The sequence below is a fragment of the Oryctolagus cuniculus genome, chromosome 11 (genome assembly GCF_964237555.1).
Source record: "Oryctolagus cuniculus chromosome 11, mOryCun1.1, whole genome shotgun sequence".
Lineage (NCBI taxonomy): Eukaryota > Metazoa > Chordata > Mammalia > Lagomorpha > Leporidae > Oryctolagus > Oryctolagus cuniculus.
Window position 1 is genome coordinate 59043437 of NC_091442.1, and position 9872 is coordinate 59053308.

General features: G+C 59.6%; 1 protein-coding gene across 4 annotated transcripts; it reads left to right on the forward strand.

Annotated features, from left to right (window-relative positions):
- The first annotated feature begins 47 nt into the window (after positions 1–47).
- Positions 48–5164, forward strand: SLC39A5 (solute carrier family 39 member 5). 4 transcript variants are annotated; one of them, XM_008256647.4, is made up of 12 exons: positions 48–155; positions 816–851; positions 1008–1359; positions 1787–1970; positions 2509–2671; positions 2825–2994; positions 3242–3382; positions 3757–3853; positions 3942–4112; positions 4278–4358; positions 4461–4658; positions 4890–5164. In XM_008256647.4, exons 3-12 carry the CDS (start codon positions 1079–1081, stop codon positions 5027–5029), a joined length of 1626 nt encoding a protein of 541 aa, XP_008254869.1. In that variant the 5' UTR covers positions 48–155; positions 816–851; positions 1008–1078; the 3' UTR covers positions 5030–5164. The 4 variants fall into 4 exon arrangements, with proteins under 4 accessions (XP_008254869.1, XP_017197427.1, XP_008254872.1 ...); XM_017341938.3 differs by having other exon boundaries at positions 49–155; positions 4461–4651; XM_008256650.4 differs by lacking the exon at positions 816–851 and having other exon boundaries at positions 58–155.
- The last annotated feature ends 4708 nt before the right edge of the window (positions 5165–9872 follow it).

Consider the following 9872-nt stretch of genomic DNA (forward strand, 5'->3'; position numbering starts at 1 on the left):
AGGCAAGGAGCCACAAGGTGAATCAGGCCTGCCCCTTTAAGGCACTGTCCCTCCCCTGCCCCCTCCCTGCAGGTGACCCTTGCCCGCCCGCCCCGCCTGCACTGGAAGGCTGGGTCCCCCTTGCTCTGGGCGTGCCTGCTGCCTCCCGCTGCCAGGTAATGCCAACCTCGACCCCCTCGTCCCAATCAGACTTTGCTCCACGTCAGACATCTGAGGGGAGCCCACATACGCAGCTCCTCTCCCCACAGGGCCTCCCTTTTCTGGGTCATGAATTTCCAGAGCACTGGCTCCTCCTTTTGCTGGGCTGGGGAACTTCGTGTCTCTTCCCCCTCTCCGGAGCTTAGGGACACCTGGGCCCAGCTTCCCCAGGGAATTCAGGGATGGGGTTGGAGAGGAAGTCCAGTGCCAGATGCAAGGTAGGTAGGGTAGGAATCTGCATGTATGCAGGAAAAGACTAATCTGGTGCTAACTGGCATGGAGGCGGGGTGAAAATTACGGGGACAAAAACCTCATTGGGCCCAGGGTCTTAGCCATGTGGCTTTCCCAGAGGCAGAGGGCAGCGCCCCCCTCACGCTCAGGGGCCCAGCGGACTGGCCTTTGACCCCCACCCCAGAGACCAGTGAACCATTAACTCCTTTCCACTTGAACCTTCCCACACTGGCTCCACCCAGCCTCACCCAAAGGCAGGTGGGCTAGGAAGAGGGGCCGCGTCCATCTCTGCATGACGTGGCCTCTGCTCCGCCTGGACATCTGGGCACAAGGAGGCTGAGCCTGGGTTCCCCCTCCTTCACGCCGGAACCTCTTAATATCCACAGCAAGGCCGACGTCACTACTCTCCCGGTGCGAGTGGGGTGAGACTCTGGGCATTGGAGATCTGAAGGGCGTGCTTGTGGGAACGGGGAGAGCTGTGGAGGAGCTGGCAGTGGAGAGGGAAGAAGGCAAGGGTGGGGGCAGGTGCAAGGAGTGACGTCCCCCAGCGTCACCCCCTGGCCCCCTTGTTTTTCTAGGGCACAGTCCTCAGGATGTTCCGGGGGGAATAGACGCTGGAACCGGAGCCTGCAGCCCATCCCCCTCAGTGATGGGGCCCCCTGGGAGTCACCTGCTGGCTGCTCTGTGTGTGGGGGTGGTCTCAGGCTGGGTAGGGGGCTCAGTCCCCAACCTGGGTCCTGCGGAGCAGGAGCAGAACCATTACCTCACCCAGCTGTTTGGCCTCTATGGAGAGAATGGGACGCTGACCGCAGGGGGCCTAGGACGCCTTCTCCACAGCCTGGGGCTAGGCCGAGTTCAGGGGCTTCGCCTGGGACACCATGGGCCTCCCGGCCGGGTGGCACCCCCAGCTGGAGACAATTCCACACACAGGTATTGACCCCCGCCTCCAAATGCCACAGCCCCCAACTTGGCAGGGCTTAGCCCAGTCTCCAACTGTCCAGTCCTGGCTGCCTGAGAGCCTTGGAGTTACACATTCTCCAGAACCCATCTCCTCTGTGTCCCTCATGACCCCTCTTGCCGCCTTCTAATTGTCTTCTTCCAAGCCCCTGGCCCTTTAAATTCTTCACCCTTAGTCCCAAGGCTCCATGTCTCCCAGCTGAGCTGGCTCCAAGGCTCCATGTCTCCCAGCTGAGCTGGCTCCCGGTTTTCAGCATTTTTAGCTGTCCGCCGTTTGTTTTCTCGCACTCCTACAACCCTCCCATAAATGAACAATTCTCAGACCTCCTGGGGAGCCTGTTCTGGGGGGTTCCTGAGAGCACATGGATGAGTCTGACTGCTATCCCATCATCCCTTCCAGGTCGCAGGAGCCCGAGCTGAGTGTGGACGTCTGGGCAGGGATGCCCCTGGGTCCCTCAGGGTGGGGTGACCCAAAGGAGTCCAAGGACCCCCACCTGGTCCCAGGAGCAGCCCCCTCGGGCCTGGACCTCTTTCACAGGCTTCTGATGCTAGACCACTCGCTGGCTGACCATCTGAATGAGGATGTGAGTCGAGATTTCTAGAGAAAGGAAGGAGCTGTGGGATTAGATGGCCTAAAATATTTAAAGAGTCAGCAACAGTATAGTTATTTAAAAAACAAACAACCAAAAGCCAATCCCAGCATAGTCTTGGGGTATGTCATTCTAGAAGTGAAATAGGTTCCTCCTGCACTCAGAGCAGGTGCACCCACCCCCAGGGCTCCAAGACCCAGTTTAGAGACCACACTTGGCAAAACAGAGGATCCAGAGAGCAGCCCAGGGTAGGACGCAGGGATGGTTGCCTGGAGAGACCTGTGGGGAGTGGATGGCCGTCTTCATACAGAAAGATAGCAAACTTGCTCCACACACATCAAAGAGCAGACAAGGCTGCCAGGCCCTGAACACATGAACACGTGACGGGGCTAGGAGGGCTCTAGTGGCCCCGCAAGCTCCATCACCACATCAGTGAAATGATCACGGTCCCCACAGTGGAAGGACAGGCTTTAAATATCTGCGTCATGTTCCAAGGATTCCCAGTGCGTGACCCTCTGCTCAACCCCCTCAGTGTCTGAATGGCTCCCAGCTGCTGGTCAATTTTGGTCTGAGCCCCGCTGCTCCTCTGACTCCTCATCAGTTTGCTCTGCTGTGCCCAGCTCTGCTTTATCAGATTGACAGCCGCGTCTGCACCCAAGCCCCAGCCCCAACACCCTCGGCGGATCTACTGTCTGGTCAGTGGGTGAGAGTGGGTGGGCAGCACCCTGAGTCTTGGGGAAGAATGGGCCCCACTGGGGTCCCCATCTCCTCACAGCACACCCCTGCCCTAGCTTGCCTCTGGGCCTCTCCCTGCAGCCCTGGCCTAACCCAGGCCCTGGCTCTCCCAGCCCTGCTTCACAGTGGCCTGGCAGTCCTGCTGCTCAGCCTCCCTGCTCCCCTCTCCCTGCTGCTGCTGCGGCTCCTGGGACCTCGTCTGTTGCGGCCCCTGCTCGGCTTCCTGGGGGCCCTGGCCGTGGGCACTCTTTGTGGGGATGCACTGCTACACCTGCTGCCACATGTACGTGAGGACCCTTCCTGTACCCCTGCCTCCAGTGGCAGCTGGCCATGGATCCGAGGGATTCCCAGCCACAGGACGGGGCCCCTCCCCCCGTCACTCCCACATCCCCCCTCACCAGCCCTTGGCTTTGACCCTCAGCTGCCTTGGGGCAGGGTGGAAGTGATGGCCTGCCACCTCCCATGTGGAAGGGGTGTCTGTGTGTGTGGCCGGCGCAGGGGCTTCCAGGGGCTTCTCTGACCTCCGTCAGGCACGAGGAGGGTGGCACACAGGAGCTGGTGGGCGCCCAGAGGAGGACCTGGGTCCAGGGCTGTCAGTGCTGGGAGGCCTGCTCCTGCTCTTCGTGCTGGAGAACATGCTAGGGATTTTGCGGCACCGAGGACTCAAGACAGTGAGTGACACCCTTTTCTCCTCTTCCTGCAGAGACCAGAGTCCTAGCTAAGAACTGACCAAACAAGCCAGGAGGCGAGGGTCAGTGTGTGCTCTTGGTCCTCTGATGTGTGTGTGACTGTGCAGCAACCAACAGGGTGGGTAGGGGCTCCTTTGTATAGAGTCAGGACTTCTGGCCAAATGGCCTCCTCTCCCAAGTTCAAGTCAACAAGACACAGGCAGATCCCAACCTGAGAAGAGGGCAGAGATCAAAGAACATCCCCAGGTGCCAGAGGTGGGACAACCAGGTGTTCGTTCACCCAGCTGGTGGCTGGGTCCCCCCTGTGTGCCCGGCTCTGCTGCTTCCTCCACCAGGAGGGTTACCTCCTGTTTCAGAGATGCTGCAGGCCAAGGCGGAGGGATGTCAGAGCACCACACCTGGACCCAGAAGATGGCTGTGGGAGGGCCCTTCAGCCCCTACAGGCAGCTCCAGGTAACTCCAGGAAGAAATGCAGGGTGCCCTCCAGCTCCCGGTCCTCACAGACAGCCACCAACACCTGTCCTCATCCTTCTCCCTGCAGAGCCAGGGGCTCAGGGCCAGAGGGAGCGGGACAGCCAGCCCTCAGCAGCCCCGGCCCCCATCGGGCACCAAGGCCACAGCCACGGGTGCCAGGGTGGCAGTGGCGCCAGTATCACGTGGATGGTCCTCCTGGGAGATGGTCTGCACAACCTCACTGACGGGCTGGCCATAGGTGTGAGGGGAGGGAGTGGCGGGAGGCAGGGCCCAGGGGAGGCCGGGGCTCCTGGTTGTCGGCTGGAGCCAAGAAAAGGCTGCCAGGAAGAGCAGGACGAGAGGACCAGAGTGGGAATGCAGACACCCCTTCTGACCTGATGACCTCCGATCCCGCCAATCCCAGGGGCTGCCTTCTCTGATGGCTTCTCCAGTGGCCTCAGCACCACCCTCGCAGTCTTCTGCCATGAGTTGCCCCACGAACTTGGTAGGAATGCACAAGTGGGGTGGAAGGAGAGACCCCCCCAAGGGGGAGAGGGGCAGCGCTGGCTGGCTCATTCCCTCGCACGCTGTCCTCTTTCTCCTGCAGGTGACTTTGCAATGCTGCTCCGGGCAGGGCTGTCTTTTCGGCGGCTGCTGCTGCTGAGCCTCGTTTCTGGAGCCCTAGGACTAGGGGGTGCAGCCCTGGGGGTGGGGCTCAGCTTGGGCCCTGTCCCCCTCACTCCCTGGGTGTTTGGGGTCACTGCCGGGGTCTTCCTCTATGTGGCACTCGTGGACATGGTGAGAGGTGTGGGGTAGGGCAGAGAAACCAAGGGAAGTGGGGAGGGGGCGGAGTGGAAGATGGGGAATCATCAGTCCCCCACCTCAACTGAGCACAGGGTCCTAGCAGGGTGTGGACCACAAGCCCCTAAGAGAAACAAGGGCCTGAAGTGTTGGGGTGGGGGGCTGCTGCCCCTCTTCTCATGCTGAGAGGCCAAAGGCAAGGTCAGCAGTCTGACTTAGTCTTCTTTCCTTCCAGCTCCCGGTCCTGCTGCGCCCTCCCGAGCCCCTTCCTACACACCACGTGCTCCTGCAGGGGCTGGGGCTGCTGCTGGGGGGCAGCCTCATGCTCACCATAGCCTTGCTGGAGGAGCAGCTATTGCCCCTGGTCTCTGGTGACTGACGGGGGGGATGGGTGGGGGGCCAGTGGGAAGGGGTCCAGGCTGCCCCTCCTTCCCCCCAGCCACAGGAATGGAGGCGGGACACAGGGCCAGTAGGAGCAACAGGATTTTAATAAACAGAACCCATCCCAAAGCCATGACTACGACAGTTGTACTTGCACCAAAACAGCATAGAAAACCAGGTTGTGGTGGGAGGGCTTGAAGCAGGTTAGGGGAGGACATGAGCAGGGGCCTGGAGGGTGCAGGGTACATCAGTCTGCGGGAGAGCATTGTGCTTTAGCCCAGGGAGGAGGGGGAGAGGAGGGGCGAATGCACCGAGGTCCCCACTTGTTCCTGCTGTCCTCAGCACCCTGGGGCTGCAGGCATCTGGGCAGATCTGCCCTTTATTGCTGCCCACCAGCATTCAACACCCCCGACCCCAGCACTAGCACCACAGGTGGATCCGGGGCAGGGATAAGGGCAGGAGTGGGAACAACATTGCTTAGAAAGATTCAACTAGAACCAGTGACTTGTGCTCAGTTCTCTTTACTTCCTACAACCGAGTACATGGGTCACAGGTGGAGGGTGCGGCAGGACACGAGCGTGCCCCTCTGTGCCCCCAGCACACACCTGCACACAGGACGGTGGTGTCTGCAGCATCACAGGTCATGCAGGGCGTGGGGAAGGGGAGGTTCACACACACATAGATGCCCACAGCGGGTACCAGACAGAGAACACCCCTGAATATACACAGCTGTACATGGGGACCCCCCCAGGTCCCCCCCAACCCTCTCCCCTGTCTTGCCATCCCCTAGGCAGGGGAACTGTATTGCTTTGAGAGAGCCACCCTGGGGGCTGCTCTGCCAGGCACCCCCTTCCCATCCCCCCCAATTTTGGCACATCTGCAAGACACACGGCAGCGAGAGTAGGCACCTCCCCGCCAGGCTTCTGGAGCTTGGAGCTGGGGAAGGGGGCAGGAGACTTCATCCTCCATCTTTCCTTTAGCCCTTCCCGAACCCCTGCCAAACCCACTCCAGCTGGAACCCACCCCACCCCCTAACACACACATACAAAGCTGAGTTATCCAAGAATACGAAGGGAACAAGGAGATTGTCCGGGATGGGAGCGGAGGTGGGGGGAGGGGGGACTGGAAGCAGAGGACCCCCCCCTCCGGCATGGGGGTAAGACTGGCACAACAGCTACTTTAGTGCAATTGGAGAGGGTGCCCAGAGTGAGGGATGGAGATGGGAGGGAAGGCTCTCCCCAACTTCCCTGGGGGCAAACTCAGGCTTCTGGGTTCCCCAGGGAAAGGGCCAGGGGCAGATCCTATGTCACCCGCCACCATCTGCCCTCCCAAATGCAGTGACAGTGTCCCCCTCACACCTAAGTGGGCAACAGCAGCCTCGGAGTCAGTACCTTCAAGTAATTCAGAGAGCAGACCTCCCCACCCCGGCTTCCTCCCGTCTCTGCATTTGGTCGCTACTCTAGGGGTTGGGTCGGGAGGAGGGAGTCCCCACGTCAGAGCCTTTCCTCTCCACCTCCCTCTTCCCAGACCATGGGGCTTGGTCCTCAAAGATTCCTTACCTCTGCCCCTGCCCAACTTAGGGCAAGGCCAAGGAGGGCAGGAGCCACCACGATTAGAGGGGAAGGGGCTGCTTTGCTCCTGGCCCTCCTTAAAAGGTAGGGTTTCAAGCTAGGTGGGATGGGGCCGCACTGGCTGGCCCCAGGAGTAGGGTTTCCGGGCTAGGGTCTGTAAGGCTATTTTCCTTTGCGGTTGGAAGGGGAGGTGGGGATGAACACTGGGCGTAGGGAGGGGGTGAGAAGTGGCTGAGGGGAAGGAGGAAGAGGCCCCTCCGCTGGAGTCCAGTCACTGGAGCCATTAGGACGAAGAAACACTCAGTGCATAAGATACAGAGTGTGCCCACTCCAAGTCCTGCCAGCCTGGCCCCAAGCCCATCTCTCCAGGCCCCGGAGGAGGTTTGGGGATTACAGCTGTAGAACCGTTCACTCTGGCCTCGCCCACCCTACCCCCAGCCTCTTCTCCCCTTCCAGTCCAGGGAGCAGGAAGGTGCTCAGTGGGCAGTGGGCGGGTGACAGCGGTGGAAACAGTATTGAGTTTTCCTTTGGTTACATATTGAAGGCAAAGGTGAGCTGGACTTACAGTCAAGACGGACAGGGGTGAGGAAGGAAGAGGGGCATGGCTGGGGCTGGAGAGGGAGGGAGACCCCCCTCAGCCCCTCCACCCCGGGGAACACAAGTCTAGTGGGGTCGTGGGGTGGCAGTCCCTCTATCAACTCTCCCACCCCCCACAGCACCAAACAAAGGAGAAGCCCCCCCACCCCAGCTGTACCCCCCCCTCCCCGCCCTGGGCTGTACATTCAGTGGTTTTCAGCAGTCCTATGGCTCAGCGGGCCACGGGCGGGGGAGGTGGCCCATCAGTCTCAGCTGGACAGTGGCAGTGACCTGGGTCTGTTGGTCCATCCCAGGACCCACAGTTTGTGCCTTTTTGTTTTTCTGAAGGATAGAACACAACCCTAGCAAAGCCACCGCCCATGCAGAGACATCCCCCCAAAAGTCAGAAACTAAAAACTGGCTCTTTTTGTCTCGCCCTCTGATTCACACCTCTGTTTCCCTGTCTCCTATGTAGCCCTCGCTCTGTCTCCTTTGCAGGGACCTGGGGCTGCTCCCAGGCTCCTCACTCAAAACAGGCCTTTCCACAAAAGTGCTTATTCCTTGAAGCAAGTGCTTTAGAGCTGCGGGGGGAGGGGCAGAGGGAGGCTGAAGTAGGGAGAGGCTCCCTCCCCACCCTCCCCCTGCAGATTGGGGGGCATTCTGCCTGTTTTACTTCTCCACACCCATTTAAGTCAGAGATTAAAAAAAATCGTAACATTAAAATAAATATGCAGTGGCCATGAGAATGGTCAAAATGCTTCAAAAGACACTAGGGGCTGAGGAGCCCGGGGGTGGGGTGGGGTGGGATTTCCTTTGGCATATGGAGAGGAGGCCACTCGCCCCCAGGCCCCCTCACGGTCACATGACAAGGGCCCAGGGACGCCCCACAGCCTCCCCAAGCACTGCCGACAGAGTGCCAAGGAGGCGGCAGGGAGCAGAGAGCTCCCCGAAATCTCACCTAGCAAACAAGGGGGCTCCTGACAAGCACTCCGATTTTTCCTGTCATCGCCAAGCAGTGACAAAGGAGAACACGACTGACACCCGGGAGTCTTGGCCCGGAAGAGGACCCTTCTCCCACTCCCCTTCCTCCCACCCCCGCCCCCCACCTAGTTCCCAGCACCAAGATGAGAGGGGGTGGAATGGGAAGATCCGAGGAGAGAGAATTGAAGTTGGGGGACAAGCTTTGCAGAACCAGCAGGGTGGGGGTGGGGGCTGCAGCCCTTAAGAGAGGTCACATTGATTGTCGTAGAGGGGGGGACAGGGTGTGAGTGGGGGGTGGGCAAGAGGGGGCATCGCAAGGCCCTTTGGCTTTGAAAACAAAACTGAAAACTAAAAGCTGCACAATCCTTCTCACCAATAATGGTCATTTGGAAGCCTTGAAATGGTTTAGGAACGGAGGGTTGGGAAGCAAGACAGAGAGACAGGGATGAAAAGGGGCCATGAGTGAATAAGGACCCAGACAGACACCCCAGGCTTCGGCAACCAGCATGAGGTATGGTTGAGGGCGTCTGCTGGGGAGCGGGGGGAGTCCTGGGGATGCCCGTCCCGCCCCCAGCCCACCCCTGGCAAGGGTGGCAAGACATTCAGGGGACACAAGTGGAAAATGGCTAAGATCGTAAATAAAGCGAGTTGGAGTTGGGGAGGGAGGCCGCGGGGAGCCCCGCGCTGTGTAAACGAAGCCTGTCCAGTTCTCTGGGCGGGGGGTGGGTGGGGTGGGCAATACTGACAACAGCCAAACCGGGCGAAGACGCACTGTGGGCGGGGCATGACCTCGATTCAAGTTCTGGGTCTTGGTCCCTGGCTGAGGTATTGAGTGTGAGGAAGGGAACACTGGGCGACAGGAGCAGGTCCAACTGTCCAGGCGGCTTGACTAGGAGATGGATGGACAGGGCATCCGAAGGGACCAGGGCCAAATTCAATGCTACATTTAGAGAGAAAACTGCCCCCTCCTCATTCCAGCCCAGTTTGGCTTTGGGGATGCAACTTTTAGGAATCTTATCAGTGCAGCCCCGAGCTCAACCCCTTCTCTCCCAGCTGCTGGGAAGGCAGGGACCAAGCCTCAGTGTCTGTTCGCTGCTCCCCAGGTCAGTGCTGCATCCTCACCCCAGAGGAAGAGCCTGGGTCCCGAGCAGCCACGTCCCTGGTCTGCCCTGCCCCTCCCACCATCTTTGGCTTCAGATCAGGAGTGACTGGGGGCGGTGGGGACTCTCGGACATAACGGAAGGTGGAGGCAAACAGGGGGGTTGGAGGAACTATGGGATGGGGGCACAGGAGGAAGAACACAGTCCCTCCCTCCACACATGCAAACACATGCCTGAAACAGGTAGGACGTACTAGGGCTATGGTTTTGAAATGGGCAGGAAATTAATTTTGTTTCTTCCCCTAAAGGACAAAATGCTTACTTAAAAATTCATGACAAGCCTCAAAGTTCAGGGAGAGGAGAGCCAGGGAGGGGAGGGCCACAGGCTCTGCTCTCCCAAAAGAAAAAGAAAGAAGCAAGGTTAAAGTGCGTGGTTAGGGGGCCAGGCCAGGAATGGGAGGGGGCGGGGCAGGCTGTGGGGGCAGAACCAGCCCTTGATTTGCATATGAGGAGCCGGGGGAAGAGTGCAGGATTTGGGGCCCAGGTACAGTAGTCGCTGCTTCAAGTGTTTTGCATTTGAACTTTAGGGGCGATAGGTACAGAAGTGGGG